At 46.3% G+C, this 27,434-nt stretch overlaps 1 protein-coding gene across 2 annotated transcripts in view; it reads left to right on the top strand.

The window, feature by feature from the left end:
- The window catches only part of LOC119166998 (uncharacterized), a 398,724-nt gene that overhangs the window by 76,415 nt on the left and 294,875 nt on the right, over nt 1–27,434 (top strand). For both annotated transcript variants that reach the window (XM_037418400.2, XM_075867251.1), the window contains 5 exons: nt 21,773–21,834; nt 22,661–22,756; nt 23,558–23,641; nt 25,404–25,496; nt 26,511–26,698. In XM_037418400.2, the coding sequence (XP_037274297.2) occupies nt 21,773–21,834; nt 22,661–22,756; nt 23,558–23,641; nt 25,404–25,496; nt 26,511–26,698 (523 nt within the window). The remainder of the gene's footprint in view (nt 1–21,772; nt 21,835–22,660; nt 22,757–23,557; nt 23,642–25,403; nt 25,497–26,510; nt 26,699–27,434) is intronic.

The raw sequence follows: 27,434 nt of genomic DNA on the forward strand, positions 1-27,434 counted from the left end.
GGCTTGGTATGCGGCGTGTTTTAGCGTCCTCACAGATAACAGAATGCACGAGAACTTTTACATTCAGTTGAATTTGATAGATTGATTTATTGACTGACGACTAATCATCGATTAATTCATTGTTCACCATCATATCGTGGTTTGGGGACGTAAAACCGCAGATATTGTTATTATTATTATTATTATTTACTCGCTATCACGTCTATTCACGCGCCATGATTAGAACCTTCGGTATTTCTAGAGCGTAAGTCACCGATGCGAAAGGAATTGTTTTTTTGTTTTTTTCTACCGTTATAGTTCCTTCGAATGCACACGCACGGACCTATGGACCTTGACCTGAAGCGCACTTTCACGGACATTCGCGCCACTGTACTGCGTTCCTGCCTTTCTATCTTTTCTCTCCCTGCACTCGAAAATGGTCGCATTAATCGATCTGCAGCCGCTTAAGTGCAACCGAGCCTCCGATCGAAGAACATCCCCAGCCCTGAGACGCCGTAGACGGGACGACGTACTGCGACTGTAGGACGGCCCTGCCTCCACACGCAGATAAGAGACCCTATAGTGGCCCGGCGGATACGACGAACGTTTTTTTTTCATTTAGCGTTTGCTTGTTTCTTTCTCCTCCTGTTGGCGTCTCACAGCCAATACGGTAAAACAGCCGAGATATCCTATTAGATAGGAAGAAATGAAGAGGAAAGCACGAGAGTGAAACCATGGGTCACCAATAGACTAATGAGACAGAAAGGAAAATTTTTTTAACAAAGCATGCACTTTATTTGAACAAACCGTACATGATTTCCCCAAACACTGAAGTGTCCGATGGTATAATCAGTGGAGGGGTGGTTCACTGAAGCACACGCAGTTCAATGAAAGGGGAATTCCAAAACGCATCTGGCTCCAGCAGCAACAGGAAGAACTGCTCACATCAAGTCTAGGACTATTCGGGCAGCTTTTGGTCCTGTCGTGCCTGTGGATTCAGTTGCTATCAAAATGCGCTCCGCCACAGTTTCACTTTAGACAGAAAAATTCAACTCGCAGCCCCAGATCAGCTGTCATGACGCTTGCGCCGTTAAAATATCGCACGGCTTTGTCATCACAACAGTGCACATCACGCCAGCAACCTTGTGGATTGACTTCATGAACTTCTTGCTGCACAACTTCCGTGTGGTGTGCCTACAGTATGTGCTTGTGTTAGCCACTAGAGACTTCAACTTTTATCTACTTCGACGTAAAAACCAATGGCTTGTAGCGTTTCTCGATGCCGAACTTGGACTTCGCCTCCTGTCGGACGTCACACAGTCAACTATTCGCCTGTTTAGGTACTGTCGCTACTGCATTACTATCAGTTCAAGAACAATATACCATGTTCACTACATTTCGTATGGTTCCTATACTTCTTATAACAGCCCAATATGTTGCTATCGCATTTATTGTTTCGGCCTTGTGCCGAAACGTGACATTTTTAGGGGCGAAGCTCCTTAAGCCGTGGGTCTGTACATGCATGTCTATCTTGGTACGTGACTGCCGAGTTCTATGACTAACTCAGCAGGTGCAGACAGACAGACAGACAGACAGACAGACAGACAGACAGACAGACAGACAGACAGACAGACAGACAGACAGACAGACAGACAGACAAACAGACAGACAGACAGACAGACAGACAGACAGACAGACAGACAGACAGACAGACGGGCGGACATACGGACGGACGTACGGACGGACGTACGGACGGACAGACGGATGGACAGACAGACAGACAGACAGACATACGGGCGGACATATGGACGGACGGACGGACGGACCGACAGACAGACAGACAGACAGACAGACAGACAGACAGACGGACGGACGGACGGACGGACGGACGAACGATTCATGGTTTACCGATATAACCCTACGAAGCTTTCTGTCTTATGTGGTTCTTAAAGGGAAGAGAACAGAAAAGCCCTGTAACTGTCTGCATCAGGTGCGACACCTCAACAGTAGCTCACAAGGGATGGGGGTAAGGAGGATTAAAAGGATAGGATTAAAAGGTATACATATAGAGAGAAGAAGGAGAGAGCGAGGCGCAGGGACAGCGAGCGACGGAAGTAAATAGGTGATAGGAAAGATGGGCATGGTCTCAGGAGTCCGAGGACGGGGAACCACTGGACGAGATCTCTTGTCGGCGTCAGGAGATGGCGTAGGGCGGGCCCAGTCGGCCAGAGCTGCACTGTCGTCGGAGATCGCGAGGCCACAACCAGTCGGCACGAAATCCAGCGAGCGAGTCCGCGCCTCCGAAGCTTCGCCCCAACTCATCATCAATCACTCCGTGGGTATTCTGTAATTTGTTTTTTGGAATGAATTCTTCCACCATGCCCTACACGAAGGGTGTCCAGCAGACCGAATTGAAACTGTTACAAGGTGCTTTGGCGTACGCTGCTTCAGTCACGTCGCTGCGGTGTGACGCAAGAGTGGCAGCGCTCTTTAATAATGGGCGCTTGCGAGGTGTATGACTCGGGAATGCCTATTCATCACATCGTCCTTGTGGACAGCTCGCACGCTCGCGTACGCTCGCTGTCCTTGCAGATGGTGAGCGGCGAGTTCGACGGGCATCGGTCCTTGCTCTGCGGCGCCAGCCGCGGTAATTGAAAGAGCCGTGTCGCTCGACGTGCGCCTCGCACAATAGTGTGTAGGCGGGGCGCGGTCTTTCAAAGGGGCTGCCACTGGACGTCGTCGTCCAGCGTAGATACGTGAGCTCTCGCGCCGCTGCTTCTGCGCGTGCGCTGGGACGGTCGCGGTAGTTGACCAATGGCGACACGTTTTCATTTGGACATGTGGCTTACTTTTGTCGTGCGCACTATTGAAGTCTCGAGTTTAAAGTTTATTCCGATATTGTTTCGGGTACGTGCTTAGAGTATAGCGGGAGCCGAGCGAATTGAAAAGTATTCATTTTAAAGACAAGGTGATTTGATTGATATGGGGGGTTTAACGTACCAAAACTACGATAGGAACACCGCGAGCACCGTGAAGGGGCTGGGCAGTCTTTAGATTAGTTAGGCTACATTCCTGATTAAAATTGAATAACAAAGTTTGGCGGCCAAAATTGGCAAGATAGACACCACAAATAAATTATAAGCTAATGCTAAATTATGAATTCTCTCTTCCCAAAGTAACCCTTATTTTGCTACACACGATCGAGTGGTTGAAGCCAACGTCTTGAACGAGACAAGGCGCGTTTGAGCAAAAATTTCAAAATATTCGTTTGCCTTCTCAGGAACGCCCACTGCCAGCTGATACTTGTCGCGTGTAATTGGAGTAGGCCGTTGAATTCTCTTTATGAAGAAATGCAGCCTGACTGACGGTAGTATAATTAGACAATCATTTACGTTTCAGTCACAATGAACTGTTGCAAAACAAAATGTACCGTATTCCAAACTTCGGCCGGCCTTAAACTTAGTCCCCAGATCCTCGCCATCGAAATATGTAAACTTCGCGCATATATAGACAGTCGATCGTGATGCGCGTCGCAAAGGATTAGGGCTCGTTCACGCTCGCGACTATAACCGCTGAACGACTAGCACATTCTAAGGCTAAACCACACGTACGCGTTGCAGCGCTTGGCGTGTAGACGCGGCACCGCACCCCTCTCGCTATGCAGAGGGAGAGGGCGAGTGGCTACACGAACCTGCGTTCCCCCTCTCCACAGGGAGAGGGCGCAGCGCTGCATCTGCAAGCCAAGCGCTCACACGCGCTTGGACGCGTACGTGGGGTCGGGCCTTTTATTGACCCGACTTTTTTGCATAGTCTCCACTGCGTTGCGCCTGCTGCACGAAACAGAGTATACACACACCTACGACTGGACAAAGAAGGAACGGATGCCGCGCCCGTAATTACGACTATCTCGCGGACCGATTGCGCCTGCAAACGGGAAGTATACTGCGCATTGTAAACCGAACGACGGCCTGTAAAGCTATATATAACCACTGCCCGTGAAGCCGCATGTGTTTCCGCACCCCCTACAGGAGAAACAGTTACGACACTATGCTGTAAATAGCGCATTGGCTTGCCCCAAAATGTGGTTTCAACGCCACAGTGGAAAAAAAAAATGTAAGAGCGACAGATTGTGCAATAAAATATGTCGCCACGTCTTGTCACACTTATAGGCACCTTCGTGAAATATCCTCTCATGAGCATTTGTCTGGTGTCCATGCCGGCTTCCTCTAAACCATCCGGGTAAATTTAACTCGCCACTATGTGAACTTCCGATAGGCTAGGCTGCATCGATCTTCTTTCGACCCAACATTGTTTTGTACTCACAAACTGTACGAATACTGTTTTTAATGAGACCTACGTTGTCGTGAACAAGTGCGTTTCGCGTGGTCTTGCGCGGTACATATAAAATTATGAACGAAGTACATCAAAAAAGAAAAAAAAGAGTCCGTGCACGATAATTACAATAAATAACAGCATTGTGGAGATTTACATGACATTCTAATAACGTAGAGTAGCAGGCTAGAGCAAACTATAGCTAAGGCCGACCTCTCTACCTTTCGGTAAATAAATTATCTCTCTCTCTCTAATATTCGCCAAGGGGACGGTCTCTGAACAAACGCTGAGAATACTGCAAGGCAAGCACATAACACATCATCTTCTGAGTTGGTTCCCAGCTCATCAACGATTCCCCTCCCAATCTCAATGAAGCAGCACACGAGGCGGCGCGAGAACTCGAGAACTCTCCAACCGCGCCTCCCCGGGGATGCGTTCTACCTGGGAAGGGGATAACCGGGAAATTCTTACAACATATAACGAGCTCACTAAACATTTCTACCTGTCTACAAGGATTTTCCCTCCACATCACAAAAATCTAACCCGGCCCCAAGCACTTACATTAAGGCTTTTGCAAACGCGGATGTACCCTACTTTGAAAATGTTACACATCATGTACCCTGACCTATACCCAAGTAATCTTTGTCCACATTGTGGGGAAATAGCTTCATTAGAACACATGCTCTGGCAGTGCACCAAATTCGCTCATATATCGAACATCACCTCTGCCAGATGGGAGGCGGCAATCCGCAGCTCGTCCTTGGCAGATCAGCTCTGGGCTGTCCACCAAGCCCGCGAGGCGGCTGAGGAGCTTGGCATCTCAGTCCCCACGTGGGAGCTGCCCGCAACACAGTGATCTGTGTTTTGGAGGACCAAATAAAAGTTTATCCAATCCAATCCAATCTCTCTAATAACGTTGGCCCGCATGAGTACACTGCTGTAACTTCAAAAGTGCGTTTTGCCTTGCAGCCACCCATTGTGTGGAGAAGCCTTCTACGTCATTGCACTCGAGCTATCGCATCTATAAAATCGACTTTCACCAGCAATGATAGTCTAGGGGTTATGATGCTCGATTGAGGAAGCAAAGGTAGTGGGATTGAATCCCGCCGGCCGTGGCAAAAACGCTTCAGGTTCGTGTGTTTAGATTTAGACGCACGTGATAGAACCCATGGGGGGTCGAAGTTTGCTCTCCTAATCATATCGTTGTTTTGTAACGTTTAAGTCGTATAATTACTATCACGAAATTGATTTTTTTTCACTACGTCATTTCTAGCTTGAGAGGAATTCGATTCGTTACACCGCGCACCATTATGTTTTAACTTTTAAATAATTTAGGCGACTTATTTTTCTTTTAATTAGGTAGGAAATGTTTGTTGTCCTGGAAGCGTTAAAAAGGTCACCAAACGCACCTGCCGTGTTTCTAAACACGGAGGCTGCTGAGGGGGACGCGGGAGGCAGAAGAACGCAAAGAAACAAAAAAAAAATACAACAGGACATACCAGTAGTCGTGGTATGTGTGCCGCCTTTTCCGGCACTGAGTTTGATGTAATAAACTCGGCGCCAAAGGTGAAGTAAACAAAGAAAGACTGGGGTGTAACAAACGCTAAATGAAGGCACGCAGACCATAGGGTCCTAGACATATTCTGGAACGCTTCCAGGGAAGCTTTGAAATAGCAGCGTCTGCACAATTGTTCTCTCTCTCTCTCTCCCAATCTCGTTTATTTGTTTTCGTTCGGTCGTTTCTTCGCTGCATTAGGCAGGAGGGGCGCGCTTTTTTTGCGGTGGCGCCTGTCTCGCTTGATGATGACGGAATGCCCCTGGAATGATTGACACCTACCCACTACGAGGATTGGCCAAGAGCCGGTCGTTTCATGTGGGTCTGAGTGAGTGAAACAACTTTATTAGGGATCCTGCATAAACGGGGGGGGGGGGGGGAAGAGGTGTAGGATACTCAAACATTTTTCCCACCCTCATAGAGCTTACCGCGTCAATTACAAAAAAGAGTTATTCTTAATGTATCCCAATTTCTGACTTCCAAGTAACACGCATTGCGTACCCTTTGAAAGAAACAAAATCCTTGTGACATCAGTGCGTAATCTCAAAATTATTACCGATTGGTGTATTTCATTCGCGCATGAATTTCTCCACGGCACTTTACGTATTCCCGTCCGAGCGTCCCAGCGCAGTACGGGACGACGGTATGTATAGTAGAAGTCATAGACTTTCTCACATATACCCACAGGGAAATGTGGCGCCACCGTCTAAGCGAATTTCTTAAGTGGCGACGGTTGGAGCGCTGGGAATGACGGTACATCTGTCTGCGAGGCTTGTGTTGGCTGCTGTTGAGCGAGGCTCCGGCTTAAAAGCGAATACGACTGCGTAAATAATGCTTCTCTAAAGCAAAACGTTTACAAGTGGATCTAATTCGCGCGTATTATATTCTGAAATAAAAGTCCACATACCTTAACGGCGCAATCAAAAAGCGAAGGAAAGAAGCAGACGACGTAAAAGTGGCGGAAAGAGCGCTCGCTTTGTCGTCTGCCTGCCAAGTTTAGCGGCTGTTGGTTACTTCTCACGCTTCGTGAAATTGTAAATCAATGTAGAAGGTTCTAGTGTTAAATACAACACCTTTCTGTGCAATGACAAAAATAAATAGCTTATTGCGTGCTCTTTTAGTGAGAAATCAATCGTTTTAACGTGAAGCCACACGCGTCTTCAAGGTATACAAATCCGAGTCAGGTCGGAAGCCTCACGTATCCCGTCATTCCCTTGCATCCGGCAGCTCACTAGCGCCAGGTTTCCCTCTAGGTATGACTGTGAGAAACTCCATGGTCGAAGCAACGCCTCCTCTAGAAAGATGCCTGAGGAATGGCTCGTGCTCCCAGCGAAGTTGGCCTGCCTTCAGTTTTAAACAAGCTCCGCGCGGTAGCGCTCGCGACCGACACTATTATCACGGCGACGGACGATACCAGCCACGGCCGGGCTCTCGCTCTCTAGCCCGGCCGTGTACCAGCTAAGCGTTTTTCATCTGCGGCCCATAGGGGCGCGTCAGTCGAGAGTTGTTCGAGACCTGCAACTGTGCACCACTATTTTGTAGGCTATGCAAAGTGTTGCGTTGTTGCACCGTCCGCCACAGGTGACGCTAGCGACCGAGAACAATTATAAAATGAAGGAGAGAAAGGATGTGGCAGCTGTTTTTTTTTTCTCATGCGGCAAGCATCTTCCTAGAGGAGGCGTTGGTCGAAGGAAATGGATGGCATACCGAATTGCCGCACGAGACGTCGGAATTATACTGTCGGACTTCTTTGTTTCGAGCATCTCGCTTGAGAGAAAAAGGAGAGTGCAGTTAGCGCATATATATAGTAACAGGGCGCGCAGTTGCGCTATTCGAGATGCAACCACGGTGATTGGGCGGGCGAACGGGTGCGTTCTCTTTGGCAACTAGGCATCCCACCGGGTGCCCTTGTCGCATGCCGTCTCGCCCCCCCCCCCCCCCCCCCGGATGCCGATTATAGCGCGCAACACTATAGGCGTAGTAGCCCAGAGAAACATGTCCGCCGCCACACCGGTGTCTCAACTCTCGGTGCTTGTGTGTGCGCATAGAGGAGGGATGTTGTGACGGCGCTGCGGGGTGTTTTGACACCGCGCGCGTCCTCGCTCACCCGTTCGGTCTCTTGTGTCCGTGAGGTGATCGATGTGAACGTATGTGTGTGTGCTTGAATTTTGTTTTTTGTGCTTTGGCTTATAGGGACGCGCCGTGTTCTATATATATTGATATTGTGATGCACTTTTTTTTTAAATACTCTGTGTGGTCATGTGCTGTGCCTTCGTGAGTGCGCCTGTGTGAGTGTGTGAGTGAGCGAGTTACGAATGAATGTGGCAGTAGCGAGTAACTCATTGAGAGAGTGAATGATCGAGTGATCAAGTGTATGAGCTAATGAGGAATGAATGAATAGTGAATTGGTGAGTCAACGATTGATTGATTGATTGATTGATTGATTGATTGATTGATTGAGTGAGTGAGTGAGTGAGTGAGTGAGTTAGTGAGTATAGTTCTCGCAGAGTCTATCTTGCATTCGTGTGCCCCGTGTGAGAGTTCTAAGATAGACTGTATTGCGCACACACACACACACACACACACACACACACACACACACACACACACACACACACACACACACACACACATATATATATATATATATATATATATATATATATATATATATATATATATATATATATATATATATATATATATATATATATATATATAAGGGAAAGAAGTGTATACCTAAGGGCTCGTTTTCCGTGTTTTTAACACAATAATAATGAGATATAACAGACAGTATTGCCAAGGAATGTACAGGGGAAGTTATTAACATTAATGGAATGTAAATAAGAAGAAAGAAAAGTGGATGAAAAAATTACCAACTGTAAGCAGGAATCGAACCTACGACCTTCGAATTACGCGTTCGATGTTCGAGCATCGAACGCGTAATTCGAAGGTCGTAGGTTCGATTCCTGCTTACAGTTGGTAATTTTTTCATCCACTTTTCTTTCTTCTTATTTACATTCCATTAATGTTAATAACTTCCCCTGTACATTCCTTGGCATTACTGTCTGTTATATCTCATTATATATATATATATATATATATATATATATATATATATATATATATATATATATATATATATATATATATATATATATATATATATATATATATATATATATATTGTGCGGTGCGCTTCGCCAGTGTTTTTGAATTTGCTTACGATGTAAGAAAATCCAATTAAGGGGGTGATCGTGGGAGCATCTAGACGTAAGCGGCTAGATAGATAGATAGATAGATAGATAGATAGATAGATAGATAGATAGATAGATAGATAGATAGATAGATAGATAGATAGATAGATAGATAGATAGATAGATAGATAGATAGATAGATAGATAGATAGACAGACAGACAGACAGACAGACAGACAGACACTTTACACATACGAAAAGGCGTCCTGCGTGCGTGTGGTATGCATCTATGTGCTCGTCCTTCATGTTTCGCCAGTCCGGTGCTTCGCCAAGTGCATTCTCCTTTACGACGTCCGACGTGCGCGAGCTGCACGTAATGTGCTGCCTCGGTGTGCTTCTGTCGAGCGCGAGCTGAGAAAGCACTTCAGAGACGGGTCGCGAGGCGCGCACCGCCAGCGGTGTGCATGCCTCTGCAGCCAAACATCCCTGTCGGCTCGCGGTGCCTGTCACTCACTCGGGTCGGTGCGCAGTTTCCGGCGGTGCTCCAAACTCCTCTGTTGAATAAAGTTTTTGTCCTCCTCGGTGGCCTGTCGCTCGGGTGGCCCAACGAACGAAGCCCTCGAAGAAAGACAGAGGGACGTTTGTGCGGCTGTTGGCATTCCACGGGGTGGTTTTTTTTTTTATTCGAAAGAGGTAGGAGAAGAGAGGAAAAGACGGGACGGCAGCAAACACTGCGCTGTGGGTAAAGGTAAAAAAGAAAAAAAACGTGAAAGGTGATAGAGAGAGAGAAATAGAAGACAGGGTTCTTTTTTAAATTACCTTAAGAATTGAAGAAGTTGGCAACATAAAGTCCCCAACATCTGAATTTACTGTATGAATTGGAAAAGCCTTTCTGCTAATCAAAATAATTGAGAGAGAGAGAGAGATAAAGATGCAAGGAAAGGCAGGGAGGTCAACCAGACGCACATCCGGTTTGCTACCCTGCACTGGGGATGTGATGAAGGGGAGAAACGAGGTTGCAGAGAGATAAGAAGGTACACACAATCACGAGCACACTCGGGGGAGCACAGACAGTCTACAGGTGGTCGCTCAGATTTGTTGACTTTAAGTAAAGTAGGAGTGTTTTAAAATAATTTAAAACCCATGAAATGTACGAGAGAGGAAACGCCTGTGCATAGACACGAATGGCGACACTCTAGTCATTTTTCAGGGGCTTGAATTACCCTCCGCCGGTGTACTCACTGATTGGTCCACCCTTTCTCCGGTGCGCTGGTCATGTGAGCTGCGTGCTGCAGCCGCACTCACACCCTCCTTTCCTATTCACGTGACCTGATCCTGCTCGCGCGTGACGTCATAGAACAGCTCCGTTGTTATAAGGCAGGGAGTGGCTCGCGTGAACTCGTGGGTGATTGACCACCCCTAATCGATTCGCGATGGTATAATTAGTAGCCGTGTACCTCTTACACCCACCAGTGACGTGGACAAGCGGCACATAGTGTTTGTCATGTACTGGGAGGCGGCGAGTGTCGGAGTGCGGCTCACCGCCGGTGTCGGGGAGGCTCCCAGGTTGATACCAGGGGCGTTGCTGGAAGTTCTATAGGGTGGCACTGCGCGCCGCGCGGTTCTGGACCGCGAGGCTACCGCTAGCTTATAGATATGGGTGACTATATCGCTCGCATACGCAAGTTTGTGATCGCTAACGAGTTGCCGAGAGGTCATAGTGAGGTCGAATAGGCCAACGCGCGACGGCAGGGGCGATCCGACAAGGGCGAACCACCGTCTCGTCCCACGGTCAGGGGTATGTTTCAGGGCCCGAGTTGTGGAAGCACAATGATGCCTCCTCGGCGAAATGTGGCATTGTACTGTGTTCTCAGAGAACAGGGTGACGAGCTTCATTTTCAAGACCCGAGTCTGGGCACGAGCTCAATTCTTAAAGTTTATTGCTGGGGTGGAAATCGTTGTTTGGGTGTGAAACCGTGCGCACCAAGAGATGGCGGCTGCGGATGCCATATTAGTAGGGGCATGATAAACTGTCGGCGTTCGGCGAAAGAAACGAAGCCCTCTCTTCGCACGCCTGGCCAGTTTACTGCGACACCTTTTTCGGGTCATATACAGATCTACTAGTCTTCCTTATGGAGCTTCAAATTCTTAGCAAGCTCTATGAATACGCCACAAATTCTCGTCTTGATGAGTTATTTCGTCGGGAGCAACTCCTTTATACACTAACAGATCAAAGCCTCTTGATATCTAAGAGGGCACCGCCTGAAGAAAGCAGGTTCACGAGATCTTTGGAGAGCAAAAGTTGCTGGCTAGGCCCTGCGGGAGCTTCGACTCCAATTTCGTTTTCTTCTTTTTTAACCTGCTTGTATCGGAGAACCCTGCAGCGCAAGCCTATGACCTCGGGTGATGTCTGGTCGCGCGTGTGCTAGTTTGTGCGGGACAGGGGCGTGGCCAGGGGATGGCACACAAGGTCTGTGCTACCCCACCCCATCCCCCTTCCACGAAATGTTTTTCTCTATAGCATAGGAGCAAAAAAAAAATGACCATTTAAAGGGGTCGCCCTCCCCATAATCAATAAAGTCCCCCCCCCCTCCCCCTCCTCGACGATCTCTTTCCGATGGACACCTGGCAAAGGGACTGCCGCCTGTCACGGTGGTCTACAAGTTACGGTGCTCCATTGCTGATACCTTCGCTGCTGAACTGCTGAAACAGATACCCTTCGGGTCGCCACACGAGCAGCCTTGCCCCTGATAGACCGCGGCGGACAGCGTTCCCAAAAGTATACGACATTATTTTCGTACTTCTCGGCTAATAACTTTTAATATTCACTCCACGCCGCGCCGCAAATGCTTCTCCTTCTATCGCCGTTTCTGGACTACACGGTCGTACAAAAGAGAGTGACTCATCTCGTAAAAAAAGGGATACCAGTCTTCTCGAAGAAAAGTAAGCCGGTTAATTGATGGAGTGACGTGACTTACAGCTGCGCTCGCTACTTTGTCGAGTATAGAATATCGTTTTAACGTTCTCCACTCACGTATCCTCTCGACTTCGGCGGTTTCCTTTTTCAACTTTTTTTTTCTCACGTCCGCGATTGCCGGCCGAGCTGTTGCGAAACAACAACCTAGCGACCATGCCGCGCGCGCACCATGCATTCTCCAAGGTCGAAGCGGTGGTGACATTCCGGTTTCCCAGGGACTCCCTCCTGGAGTCGGGATCTCTTTCTTTCCTTCTCTTTCTTTCTCTCTCTCTTTCCTGCTTTCTTTCGTTGCTTAGCTGGAACAACGAGGGCGTCGACGAGATTCGCGCGTTAGCACCTCATATCCCCGTCTTTCGGTGCGCATAAGCAGATAAGAAGAGAGGCTCAGCGAATGCATATTGCACAACTGTGCCTACTCTTGCCTTCTTTCTCCTCTTCTCTTCAACGAGACACTAAAGAGAGAACGTTCTATATTGGCGACGAGAACGGGAATTAAGGACGACTAAGGTGATATGTGCTGGTTAGTTTTAAAGTGCTAAAAATAACGATTTATGATTTCGAGCGGAGGGTCTCCGGTTATTTCGACTACATTGGCCTCTTTAGCGTGTGCGTAAGTATAAGTGCACGGACCTCAAGCATTTCCACGTGCCCGGAAAATGTGGCCGCCGAGGCTGGGATTCGATTCCGCGACCTGAATCGCTCTAAGTCTAGTTTGCCAGTCAAGTTTGTCATAAAGGAGGGGGGGGGGGGGGTCAGCACTAAGTCTAATTTGCCATACCCTGTGGAACTTGAATGGTTGTTTAAAAAATAGGTGAGTAAGTAAATTTATATAAAACTGATTCAGCGCTTAGCGACAGACCATTGCTCACCTATATTCAAGTCGATAAGAGATGCGGCTGTAAAAAAACAATCAAAAGAAAAAAAATAGGCGGGAGGGGGGTAGAGAGCGAGTGAAGGTATATCGTACGTACAGTTGTATATTCTGGTGTACGGAAGCCATCATCCATTATACAAAACGCACCATATGCGGTGCCTTTCTATAACACATATCAATACGACTCCTGACGCATTCAAGCTATAGTATACGCGAGTCGCTCTGTAAGTAGAAACAGGAAAAATGGGGCCGGGAATCAGTCATAATTCCCGAAAGTGCTCCAACTTAGTCCCTCATTAAAATGCAGCAAGACGCTTCCCGTTCCGCAATACCATAGTGGCAAAAATAAAAAATCAGTTCAACCTCGTTCTTGGTACAAGTGCTCATCATAAACGAGATACTACGCGACACGCAAGTTAATCAATACGGAACTCCGCAGGCCTTAAAGAAAACGAAATAAATCCCAGGTAAATTACTCGTTTGCTCAGTACGACTTGGTAATTCGTTACGTGCCCCGTTCATTAAATTTCGGGAACGTACGCTCGTAATGTAGTCCTTCACACGCACATTGAGTGGTCGGGAAGCCAACATAGCGGGGTAGCCTGGAAATCTTGCTTCTTCTTTTTATCATTTTACCACCCGCTGTGTTTGTCTCCGCACGTACACTTGTCTTCCATAACTATGGGAGCCAATATAGAATACTTAATATTCGCACTGCACACGTACAACGAACAAAGGCGACACAGCGGGGAAACTGCCCGAATCGTGAGAGAAATGAATCCATCGTTAAATTCAGGCGCTATTGGCTTAGTGGGATCCCACGTATACGGGAGAGGTGTATAATGCGTTAAAGGATATGGCGCAATCTGCGGCAACACCATCCGTATAGCAGACGACGCGACAGTGTATATGAATACACTTCTGTTGTCTGTCCTTGCAATGTCGCGAGCGCTGCGTTAATTAATATAGATTGTCGAGCAGAAGTAGAATAGCAGACGACCTTGCCATTGCACGAGTCAACCAGCATGAGACGCATTTGTTGCGCGTTTTGTTAACGAAATGCGCGGTGCTGTGACTGCAGAACGAGCAGTAGCAACAGCGGCATGCACAGACGCATATGGAGGGGGGCGGGATGTATTCGTTGTTTTTGCTTAATTTCATTCTGTCTTTACACGTGCGCCTGCGTGAGCCGTTATCTCGTCTGGACCGTCTGACGGCCGTCTGCTTGTCACGCATGCGTGCTCGTTGCGGAATACGTGTACAGACGATTAATTTTTCTTGTTGCTGCGTTTTTCCGCGTGGGGGAGCTACGTGACGTCCTTCGATGAATAGAAGAGACTGATTTGTCGTTACCTCAGTGTCCTTGCTGTTGTCTATAGTTGCCCAGCGCTCATCGGAAGACTGCGTCAAAAGCTGGTGTGTCACTCTGGACATTGAATTATTCCGCCTTATTCTCAAAGTTTGGTAATGACGACACGTTCAGTCAACTAGAGAAGCTGTAACAGACCTAGCCATGTCAATCAAGGGCCATGAAATTGGGATTTGGCAATGTGGGGAAATTCGACACTGCCCGCAATCACATCCTGGCAGCTGGAATGTTTGTTATGGTACTAGTACGCTGTACTTCTAGACATTTCTATAAGTCCGCGATTTTCGCCTGATTCACAGCATGATCTACATGACCATGGCCCGGAGCGCTGCTATACGTCTTCTCTTCCGATTGGTTCAAAGTAGCCGCCATTACAGCATCCGCAAACGCGGCTGAATTCGACAATTCATATAGCATCGCACGGGGCCTCGAAGATGGAGGACACAGGTTCGATTCTTTCTCACAGCAGCTGCATATTAGAGAGGGCCGAGATTTCGATGCGCCTACTTATATTTAAGCGCACGTTAAACAATAGCCGGATAGATGAAATTAATCGGTACTCACACACTGCTGCGTATACCACGGATGGTATAGTGGTTCCAGCACATGAAAAACAGAATTTAATTAATTTAAAGCTACCTAGAAGCAGTGACCTAGCCAGGGAGTGGCACACCAGGTCCGCGTCTCCCGTCCCGGAAATAAAATAGGTGCCCCCCTCACCCCGAAAAAATACTGTGCCTGTGCCCTTGCCTAGGAGGCTAAATGGGCAGAAAGTTATCGCTGAAAGTGAGATCCGCGATAAGCGTAAATGACTTGGCTTCTCAGTGACCTACTGGTATAACGTCACGACCTCGATTAGGCAATGTATGCCTGTCTGGTTTCTCACCGATCGCACGGCTCAGCAAGCTATAGCGTTGCAGTAGATGACTATCACGGTATTCAGTTCAAGGCCCGTATATTAACGGTGCATGGTTATGGTAATTTCCTTTCCTGCCCCGTAGCCGTGTTGTACACCTAGTGTTTTGCAATGCACGGCGCTCGCAGTCGGCACAATCTTCGTTCTTGTGAAACAACGTATCAGCGACCGGTCGTGTTTGCATATTCTCGCTGGAGCGAGGCACATTAACACGGATTAAGGGGTAATTAAGTGTGAACCAAGATTAGGTCAAAGTGACTATGAGCTGAATCGCTTGGAATGAGGTGTGAATCGATAGTGCATCAAGTGGCTTTACTGGGAATCAGTGGTGATTTAGGATCGAGCCAACCAAGTCGATCAAAAGTGCCTTGCTGATCATGTATACGTTTTCGTTTGTGATTTTTTGAACGATAGCCGAATGGGACCCGGACACACCTCTTTTTTCTCCGTGGCTTCAGATCATCTTCTCTGGTGTAGGAACGTGGACGGACGGGTTGATGACGTCATGCGCTGGTTTCATCGCAACCACATCGTGAATGCGTATCCATGCGTAGTTTAAAAATCGTGGTGTATAATCTCGGTGTGTACGTCACCCAGATAGCCACCCTAACCTAAGAAATCTAGGGACCTTATCGCAACCCATTTGCTTATCGCAACGCAGTGCTTGGAAATCTCGGGCGCTTTTGCCACACGGCGTCTTGTCTGAGCCGTTTCCCTGCGGCGACTTCCTCATAGAGTTAATTACACGTTCTTTGATCGCTTCGGCCCGGTCAACCGATCGGTTCGCACTACCGCCAATCGCTTACAGGTGTCGTAAGTAATAGAAAGAAGTTAGCAGGAGAGGAGCGAGAGATTGGCGTCGCTGTTTAACGAAAACGGACGCTGTAATTTGCGTCGTCGAGAGCCTTTATAGGCTGGTACGTTTTTTTTTTTTTTTTTGTCGTTCTGCAGCACGACGAAGTTGTATTACAAAAGACGCCTCTCGCTTCGTGTTAAACTAACCGAATGTGTTGTTGTATTCGAAGAAATGGCTTCAAGTCTGCGGGGAAAGCGGACGAGAATTTAAGTATAGGGACAAGGGCTTTCTTTATTCCCGGCCTCATACAGGTCATGGATTCGGTTGCTGGCCTTGGCAGCCGCATTCCCACTTGGGCCCGTCGAAAATAAGGAGGAAAAAAAAAAGCCAGTAGAACCAGCGAGTCGTTATGAAATATGCTTACAGCGTTAATTGCTTTCGTGCATCTTCGATCGTCTTTCCTTGACTGGTGACCCGAGGGTAGCAGGATCGAACTCAAGCCGCATATCGATGGAGGTAAAATAGGCCCGTGTGCCTTCCGCAGCCACTATAAGGCATCCGCATAATCTTATCGCGGTTTCGGGACGTGAAAAAAAAAACAAAAAACAAATAATTGTTATCATCGATCGTCTAATTCCTCTCGTCTTCAATCACAAGCTGCCGATTTTTCGCGCATTTTTTGTGATGAAACCCGTTTGTGATTTTTTTGTGTGTCTGGGCGTGTCTCATGTGTCGCTCGTATATTTTGCTTCCTCCCGCATACACGCCTCTTTCCATGTGGCCTCCGACACCTCGACGGGGGTTGTTAATTGGTGCATATATGTCTCGGAGGCCACGCATTATCACTGAGCCGTCGTGGAGCAGCGTGAACAAAAAACCAGCGCTCTCCCCAGTTCACCAATGAGTGGTCGTCTACGGGAGATAAGAGATGCCCGAGAAAAAAGACGAAAATGGCGCTTTCAATCATCACCGAACCAGGAACTACGTATAGAAGTTACCTATAGCTGTGCGCCCGGGCGCTAAACAGCGCTCTACTTTGCATTAGTCACGTGGGTTAGAGAGCACGTAGCGGATCCTTTCTCTCCATCTTTTTGTTTCTTTTTCTGGGACACTGTAGCAGCAGTGAGATAAGGACGACGCATAAGTGAATAACCTCGCACACGCGAAGTACTCTCCGATTGCTCACTCTCAAACAGAGAGTATAGGTAAGAAAATAAGGAATGCTGGGATAAAAAGCACGGCTCAGAAAAAGTCGGAGGACAGGGGAATGTGCGTGGGTCACGAGATCATGGCATTCATTCCCGCAAAGGTTATCGAGAGAGGGAAAGGGAAGCGAGAAAGAGAGTAACGGCGGCGGTTGCATAATGGAGTCCGCTAATAAATGATGGATGTACAACATAAAGAGGGCCGCAGTTGGGGGCGAGTGCGTCTTCTGCTGTCGTAAAAAAACAATACAGAAGTTGCGGTCGCCCCCTTTGTCGTCTGCTCGAAGATCCTGTCGTCTGTTCGAGGTAAAAAAATGAAGAAATATGGGTGCGCGAAGAGGTTCTTCGCTTCGCGCGAAGCCACGATGAACTAAGATGGAGGGCCGCAATTTCCTTTCTCGATTATGCTGCTAATTCCGTGCAGTGCACGTGGAAGGTGTGCGCTTGATGGCTGTGTACTTTATATGGTGGTTGTATTACTTCGCAAAAAGCAATGAAAAAAGAAGTGGAAAGGAACAAAGTGACCACAGTTTTGGGGTCAGTGCACAGTATGAACTGGCTGACCCAACTGCAAGTACATCAACACTGGGTGTTTTCTGCATTCGTCTTTGTGCGTGACTTCCGAGATGAATTCCTCCGGCGAGTGCAGAGTGCATCATCTGATCTCGGAGGCCGTGCTCTGTGAGGATGGGCTCTAGAGACCTTGCACTATAATATCGCGTGCGTACAATGAAATTACTACAATGTTTCGTCATTGCCTCGTTTGTTCAGGCTGAATACAGACGGAAATACACATGGAAAGGCCCACCCAAGCTTTGGGTCCGGGCTTTCAAATGCGTATGCTTTTCTTGTTATGCTTTCCTTTTAGTGGGCGAAATTCACCTTTGCAGTACTTTTGTGTAGGCGTGTTCTTTTATTGTCTTGTTTTTGTTCTTGACTGTTCTTACGGAACGTGTGTGTATGGCTTCCTATGACCCCCCCCCCCCCTTCTTGTAATGCCGTCGGGCCTTTAAACTCTAAGAAAAAGTCATTAGACTCTTTTTCTTTTTTTTTGGGGGGGGGGGGGGTTGTATTGATTTGCTATGCGCATGGCTCTCTTTAAAGGGACATGTGAACTCTCTTTAGAGACCACTATATACACTCTGAAAAATCGGTAAACATGGTGTTTGTTTGTTTTGTTTTTTTTCACTACAGTAATCGTCATCCGGCTTGCCTGCGCTTCCTCTTTGGAAAACTCGGTGCTAGCCACTTTCTTATCAAGAAACTTATGCCACGCTGATAACGCGCGTGTCGTTCGTGACTTAAAGGTGCCGAGCGCGCGGCGATAATGCAAAAAAAAAAAGGAACGCAAGATAGATGACGATTATTGTTATCGGACAAAACGACGCCCTTTTTACTCCATCTTTCCGTAAAGTGTACTATAGGGACAAAATCGAGTATTTGGGGAATAGTTCTGCCACACAGCCGCATAATCGTCAGCTGGCTTGCTCACGTTTCCTTTGTTGAAAAACTCGGCGCTCGCCGCTTCCCTATCAAGAATCCTGGGTAACACTGATAAGGCGCGCGCCGTTTGCGACCGCGAGGTGCCAGAACTGCAGTGGTGATAACGCGAGGAAAGTATGGGAAGTATATAGATGACGATTATTGTTGTGGTGCAGAAATACTCCCCAAAATACTCCATTTTTAGAGTGTATACTCTCTAAGGGGAGTCATAAGACCCAAAAACAGAATTAACGGGTTTCTTCAAAGATAGTCATATACACCTTTTCGCAGGAGAGGAAGAAACGTCGCCATGATGGGCTGCACACGGGAGTACAAAGGCTAAAGGCACAGCATCCACAGTGCATTGTGCCAATATGCGCAGCCCGAAAAGAACTACGGTGGCGTTCAGGGAGCCATTTTAGAAGAGGTCTATAGCAAGTCTGGCTTCACACACAAAAAATTAACAATTACTTTTCTCTCGTTAGATTGTATGGTGCATGAATAAATATGAAGGGATTAAAAAAAAAAGCAGGGTGGGAGGCAGGAGATGGCTTCGTGTACAGGAAAGTTCTCAAAAGAAACAAAACAAAAAAAGAGAACAAAGTAACCTATTGGGAGTTACGCCTTTGGTGTACGCCAATGCACGCGCACATGTAATTTCAAATAGTTTCCTCTTCGTACTGGCTCGTAACGCGACGGGCAAACATGAAGCTCCCCGGACACTGTCCGTGTGTACAGTTCTGTGCAGTATTTGCGGAAGCAAAGCACAGATGCCAGCAGTACTGCTCCGTACATCGAAAAACAGGGGTGGCCTAGAAAACTCTTTTTTTTTTCGCACGTATTTTACTCCCCTTTTGAGAGTTCCCAGTTACCTGCGATGGAGTGTGGCAACTCCGCGAAAGAAGAGAGAGAAAAAAAAAGCTCCCATTGTACATAATCTGCTTTCTCTCGTATTTAGTTTCGTTTGTGGAGTGTTGTCCTTTCACTTGGGTATTACGCACGCTTAATGAAGCGTGCTTGTTTTCATAACATGTGCTGGCAGGCTACTCGGTGATGTTAATTCGTATGTATGTTTACAACCAGTTATACATTCGTATGTATAACCAGGCACGAACGTAAAAAAGAAACCATGGAACAGTACAAAGTGTCGTACTCTGTCCCGTGTCGTCTTGGTTTCTTGGTACGTTTGTGCTGGTATACCTACAAACTATGTCTGCCTTGCGAAATGATTCAAAGAAAAATATCCCATTGTTGAGTAACTGCATGACCCTATTAAGGGCGATACTGCACACAAATTCGTATCGCTCTTTGCGCGAGTGCTGTGCAGAATTCGGAAAAGACCCAAGCGGTCCGTAAGGGGGGCACGACACCACGATTGGATCGAGCACCCGACCAGGGGTGGGAAGGAGTGAAGAAGCAATAATAATGATGAAAAAAAAAAAAAAACTCCATTCTTCCGGGGTGCCACCGCAGTTTGGGCGTGGTCCTTTCTCTCACACTCTCTCCCTTTATTTTTTTCTTTGCAATGGACACGCACCCTGCGTTTGCCCTCCCCGGGCTCAAACCCTGCGACCTATTCATGCCGGAGAGGAGGTGAGGGTGGGCTGCGTTGATGGAGAGGATCGTCGCGCGCACCTGCTTTTGCTAGCCCTCTGGCCTTTCGCTTCTTCCGTCTGCTCGCTTCTGTATAAAGTTTTAAAGATGTCCGCAAGGGTGCGCTCTCTCCCTACTCCTCTTCCTGTCGTGCCACGTAGTCTGCAAGCTAAGTAGTACGTCGGCTATACTCGGATGCCTTGTGTATGTGTGCGCTGGCAGGAGGGAGATCTGCTGCTGTGTAGTTTTAAAAATGGCCGCAAGGGCGCACTTCCTAGCATCTTTCTCCCCTCCCCCCGTCATGCCATGTCGTCTGCAAGCTAAATAGTCTGCTACAGTCGGGTTTCTTGCGTGGGCGGGTGGGTGTGAAAAGGGGTGGAGAAGGGTTTGATTTCTGTGCGCTTGCATTCTTATCACATAGTTGCCGGGGGAGCGTTGACTCCTCCACGCTTTGTCAGCCGTCGTCACGTGCTGACTCTTCTTTATAAGTTATTTCCGTTCGCGAGGGGTCACGTGAAGCGACATTCGCGGGAGCAGCCGGCACACCGTCGTCTGCTACTCAAGGGCAGACGGCTACGCCTTTGTTGATGGCAGTCAGTTCAAAAAATGCGCAGAAATCTTGCCAGGGACTCGTTTGACTTACGGTCTAATGATGGTCGCGTAACTTGTATGAATACTATTCCTTTTTCTCACGTGTTTGCGGTCCACCTACATTCCACTCTTCGTAGTGGTGACATGTATGACTACAGCGAACAAGGACATCCTTATAGGACAACAAAAATAGCGTCAGCCGAGAGGGAAACCTCTTAGAGACCTGTGAATATTTCTGAAAGCTTTCCAGAATCCAAATAGCTGCTTCGTTTGAGGCTGGTTCCGCAGCACACATTTTATACCCAGGATATAATGCCCTGTAAGGTCATGATGATAAGACAAGCCGCCAAGGTACAGAGTGTAAATGCGAGGGCCTCTTCGCGCTTAAATAGGATTTATTTTGTGTTGAATTTTCACGTGCATTCACAACCATCAAAATTTGCGTGCACATGACAGTTTTTCAAACCTAAAGCTCTTTTTTTTCTCTTGATGCATCTATAAAACATATGGAGTTTTAAATCCGAAATCTTTTACCTTTGTGTTTGATTGTTCATTTCACTACACTGCATCGCCTCGCCCCTGTCTGAGCAAACATACACGAAATCTTTCTCAGCTGGAGAACGTCCACGCAACAGCAAAACTTTACGGGGCGTTGGCTCCACAACAAATAGAGTTCATGTTTGAGTGTAATGCTTTTGAGTGCGTGTACAGCTCGCAGTGTCAAATATACCGGCTGGAACGTTTATTTGGATGTTGTGTTCCCAGTCAGAGCGAGGATATGACGCTTTCTTTAAAATTTCGGGACCACTGTTGGGTGTGACACCGCGATATATGCATAGACTTTGTTAACGCAACTATATTGGCCGATTACAATGCTCACGAATCTGTTTCTTTTTTTTTTATCAGATGAACAAGAGCGGGTGCAGAAGAAAGTGTTTATGAACTGGATAAACAATTTCCTCTCACAGGTGAGTCTTTCGAGGTGGTTTTCACGACTTTGTTCTGTTCTTTCTACAGGGTTACACCACAAACATACCACAACTGTTGTTCCATTTGTCGTGGATGAAATACTTCGCACAACGGCGTTTTTTTTTTCTTTCTCGCAAATAATGTTATTTGTGCCGAATCTCGGATAGAAGAAATATGCTGATGCAGTCGAGACAATCCGCATATAGTTAAAAATCACAGACGTCATGCTTGAACAGCGGATGAAAATGGATGAAAAAAAGAATACCAAACGATCTGTCACAAAAATGAGCCCAAATTTTAACCTATCTACACTGCAATGCAGATCGGGCAAATCGCGCACATCCTAAAATGATAACTGGTTTGTAACGTCTTCTGATTTTGCGTCATATTGTGGAGCTCGTCACCTTGTCAGCTGTCGATTGACTGAGGAGTCTTACTGCCTCTCTGAATGGTCGAAAACGCCGGTGTTGCGCAATTTTCTGGTCTTGCGTTAGTTTGATGTGAGGACCCGCGTCCGCGAACTCGTCTTTTGAGTGGTGAAGCTAGCTCCAACCTACAAGTTTTTTTGTTTGTTTGTTATCGTGCTTAGCCGAAGCTCGTTCGCCATTTTTGTATTTTCAACAGCAGTTTGAAAGCGACAAACACGGTGGTTATTATTACAATTATGGTAAGAAAGCGACTGTGTTCATCGTCAGTTTTATATCCCCGAGAAGTCTCATGCTCTACTTGGATCAGGCATGTGTATGGAATGGTGTGTGATTAAACACTGCACAGTGTTTGCGTTCGTCTTGATTTGGCGCACTGACCTACTGTGCCTTATTTCAGAGGACGCCACCCTTACGAGTAGACGACGTCATCGAAGACTTACGAGATGGCACGAAGCTTTTAGCCCTACTAGAATGCCTTTCCGGACAAGTGTTGGTGAGTACCCCTTTGTACTATTTTGAACCACTAATTGCCGTCTCTGCACGAAAAAAAAGAACACTTAAGAGGAACGTTGAGAAAACTAACGATATCTGTTTGGAAGCGTTGTCATTGTCTGTAAATGAGCTCGGAAATTAAGCGCTGTAATTTCGTTTCTTCATGTCGGTTGACCGTGCATTCGAACGTGGCGCCCATACGCGGAGATTGCCGGGATCACTCGCGTGATGTGTAACCACCAATTGGCGGTGTCTCAACGCATGACGTTTATTTGTAAACAAACCGAGGCGCGATGATCACTTGCGAAGAAGGGAGACATTTATAGTTGTTTAAACGCGAAATGGCGCCTTTCTTCACACGTTACGGCTGTTAGGTAAGGCCTAAACGTCCCGATGGAGCAGTTAAGCAGAAGCCAAACGCGTTGCGACGAACAGATGTGAGAGGGTCATCGCATTGATCGTGTAACTTCCAGCTCCGATTATTAGCTGCAGCACAGCGTGTTGGCTTCCAGTAGCAACGGCTGTTCGCGATCGCTGATTTTGAAGGTACGGTGAATCAAAAGAGAGCGACCTTAACAACGTAACCCTAAAAAAAAGGAAACGAGCCCCGGACGATATCGTATTCTGACGATCAACCGGGCGTACACGCTCTGCACGCATCGCTCTACTGAGCTCTTTGGCGCCTCATCCGAAGATATTTTGATGTCACGATAGCATATTCTGACGTGTGTGATTGTGAGCTATAACGTAAGGCCGTGTGAAGCGGTCGTTTACTTACACCAAATTATTTCTATCTTTTCAGCCGAGGGAACGCGCTCGCATTCTGCGGAGGCCTCATTTCCTCAGCAACGTCAACACTGTCCTGCGGTTTTTGGAGCACAGACGGGTGCGTGGGTTTTCTTAATCTGCGCCGGTATTGGGTGCCCCACCCGCCCTAACTCCTTATAATGTCAAAAAAAAAAAAAAAATGAACGAGAGGATGTCAGATTTGCACCTTCAGTTCTGTCAATATTGCTTTTGGAACGAGGTCCCATGTGGTGTTTATACGATCGTAGGATTGAGTCAACCTTTCGATCACAATACGTTTATTTATTTGGGGTGTTCGTTCAGATATAAAATGTCTAATGAAAAAAAGAAGCCAGCAAAAAGGAAAAAAAAATAAAGTGTGGTGAACTAGGTTACGCGAGCTTATGGCCTGCTACCCCGGCACTAGGCTTGTGGGAAGCGGAGGGGACACTAAAACAGGCCTACATGAGCTTGAAGGACACCCATCGAATGGTGCAAATGTTGGGTGTATCCGTGCAGCATTCATCCTAGGAGCTGTTGAATCACACCCATTTTGGGGTAGTTTTCTGATTCCACTCCCCCAATCAACACTTGCGGCCGTCGTTCGAAAATGTTGTTACACACAGGCCGCCCAGCTCACTTTAGCATCATGTTTATGTAACACATCACTGCTGGAGTTCATTGATCCTCACAATCTACATATTTAAATGTTATATACTCAGATGGCATTATCATGCTGCAAGGCAACCTTTTCAGTGAACAAATACTCGAATGAAGTTCAGTGAGCATTTGAATGGCCTTAGCTCTATGCACTTCAAATAAACAGATCATAAACAACTTTAGGAAGCTAGGGCTTCGTTGGATAAGGACTAGATCTATTCTAAGAGCATGTTAAAACACACATTCTTTTATGTGTGACTTATAGTAGTGATGGCTACATAGGAGTGAATTTGGGGTAAAGGAATTCACAACAATCACAACAGACAAGAAATCAAAGGAACAGTAGCAGAGCAATAAAGTACACACAAAGACATGCTCGTGCATTCATTCCCCCCCCCCCTCCCCATAAAAAAAAAGGCTGATGAGTAAACAAGTGTCTAATAATCACACAGATACCATAGCAAACTATAGAAAAGTGGAAAGGGACTGCAAATAATGGTGGAAGGCTTCGCTAACAGCCTAAAAATTTGAAGTTCGTGCTGGTGATCTACACATGAAGCTACACATCTACACATGAGGCTTTGAGGAATAAACATTTGAGAGCACAGTGGCATGTCGGCATGTATACCTGTGGTGATTTGTGACTGCTTTGTTTTAGGGACAGGCAATACATTCCTGTTTTTCCTGGGAGGAGAGGGGAGAGTTGAAGTAGCTTTTTAAAGAAGGGGGCGTATAAAATGAACGATTTTTATCGATGAACGATGTATGAAATGAGCGCTCTTTTCTGTCCTTGTTTTTTTGCTTCCGTAGTTACAAAGCAACTACTTCTAGGTTGCGCTGTTCCTGCACTCAGTTAAATCAAAAGTTATGTTTATCTGCGCAAGATTTCACGGCTATATTAAATCCTGTTAGTAATTGGAGATGCAAGGTTTCCAACATGATGGGAGTGGATAAGGCCCCCCTTTTTTCGTGGGCATGTTCAAGAAGAAGGGGGGGAAGAGGCACCCTTACTCCTTCCCCTACCTTTGTAATTGATACCTCGGTTTAGTTTTATTGACTAGGTCATGTATCATCACCTAACGGTTGGAAGAAACTTAATGATGGCTTAGATCTCATTTTGCAGTTGTATATGTGCTAAATCATTGTGTGCGAGAGGTGTTAATTAGACATTCATTATAAATATTGTTTTTTTTTTGGTTCAGATCAAGCTTGTCAACATAAATGCCACAGATGTGGTGGATGGAAAGCCTACCATTGTTCTTGGTCTCATATGGACCATTATCTTACATTTCCAGGTGAGTGTGGCTGGTTTGCATACTTACTTTGCGTTGTAAGGCTTTTCGCTGAGGATGGTGGGAGTTCTTATTCTTTGTTGGCTTTCTGTAATGATGCAAAGTAAATTGTACTTTCATTGATTAGCATCTTAATGAATCACACTACTGATGACTGTTCTTGACAGGCTTACTAGCATACACCAAACATAAGCACAAATATATATGTTTATTTTTTTTGTTTATTCAGTGAAGTACATAGAACAAGAAAAAAGTGCGAGAGCAAGTAAACATGGAAGAAAACAGTGTGCCTATAGTTACATTTTGACTAAGAGAAATAGACAAAAAAGTTATGTGATAGGAAATAATTAATTAGCTGATAAACACACAAAAAACAAATAAAAGAGACTATTCTAGGACTCCAATAAAATTTTTGTACGTGCAGCTAGATGTTGCAGGGTGTTCAGTTCTACTATTCTGTGTTTTGGACAAGAAGAGCTGTACCACAGATAAGTCTATTTGCAAATGAAAGACTGATGGGTCTAGCTTGTGATTGTTTGTGGTGTAAATTATTAGGAAAACCCAAAGTCTATTTGCAAATGAAAGACTGATGGGTCTAGCTTGTGATTGTTTGTGGTGTAAATTATTAGGAAAACCCAAGTTAAATAGCAGTCATAAAAATCATAACTGGCAAAATTGCTGCATTACATTATTGACAGATCACCCATCTCATTGTCTCAGTTTTACTGAATTCTCCTACTAAACCGAAGGCATTGCATTCGAGTTCCACGGTTGGTAGGTACATTTTGGCAGGAATATAATGCGAAAAGCGCTGGTGTAGGTATTCGTTATATAGTGCGCTTTAAAGAACCCCTGCCTGCTGAAATTACTCTGGCTTCCTTCCATGTCAGTGTTTCTCATATTCGATGGGTTATTTCGGGAGATCAAACTTCATGGTTTTATTAGATTTTTTTTTACTTGATTACTGACTGAAAGAGCTGTTGTGTGTTCACTCTTAACTCGTCCTTTCTTGTGCAGATTGAGGAGCACACCCGTCTCCTTGCTGGCTCTCAAGCCTCACTAGACGACAGCTCCCTGGAGTCGTCCACGATCCAGGAGCAACATGCCGCTCAACCCGTTTCTCCAAGGAGGCCAACCGCCGCGGAACGATGGAAGGGCGGTGCCCGCAAAGCACTGCTACACTGGGTCAAGAACAGCATCAGCCAGTAAGACACGACAGATGCTCATGTCCTATTGGAACATTCCGTATACCATTACCATAATTTTGTATGTTTCAATAAGATTCTTATGAAAAACATATGGGTGCCATAAGCTAACATATGGAAATACTTGAATGGCATATGGTAAGTTTCAATTGTGCACGCGCAAATCGCGCAGTGATGTTTACTTCCCTTCATGTGTCTTCTTTCCATACATAATAGTTTTTGCATTCGTACATTATACTGCCTGTAACATCTGGAAGGAGCTGGCAGTTACGTGTAGATTACTGTTGTACCTATCTAGCCGTTTCTTTTTTGCTATGTTATTGAGTCTAGGTTTTCAGCTGTGCACTAACGAAACACTGATTGCTCTACAAGACAACTTCTCGGTAAACTTAATCTCAGGTTGTTGGAATGCTTGCTAACGGTTGGAGTAGAACTGACATAACATTCAGCAATTGTCATTTTTGTCCCGTTTTTTTTTGTTGTAATCTAATATGTAAATGTGGTACAACATAGAAAAAGCACAAGTCATTTTCCAAGCATCACATATAACGAACCTGTCGTAGTTTTGGTAAACCAGATGGCAAACGTGTCATACATTATGGGATCACGAAACACAGGTTCTCTCTCTGTTCTTACAATGACTGTGGTTGCCATACACTAGTGACGGCAGAAGAATTGCACATGGTTCTCTCATTGCTATTCTTTTATGAACGGTGTGATCATGCCTAGCGTGGCA

Source organism: Rhipicephalus microplus, chromosome 6 (assembly GCF_043290135.1).
Source record: "Rhipicephalus microplus isolate Deutch F79 chromosome 6, USDA_Rmic, whole genome shotgun sequence".
Lineage (NCBI taxonomy): Eukaryota > Metazoa > Arthropoda > Arachnida > Ixodida > Ixodidae > Rhipicephalus > Rhipicephalus microplus.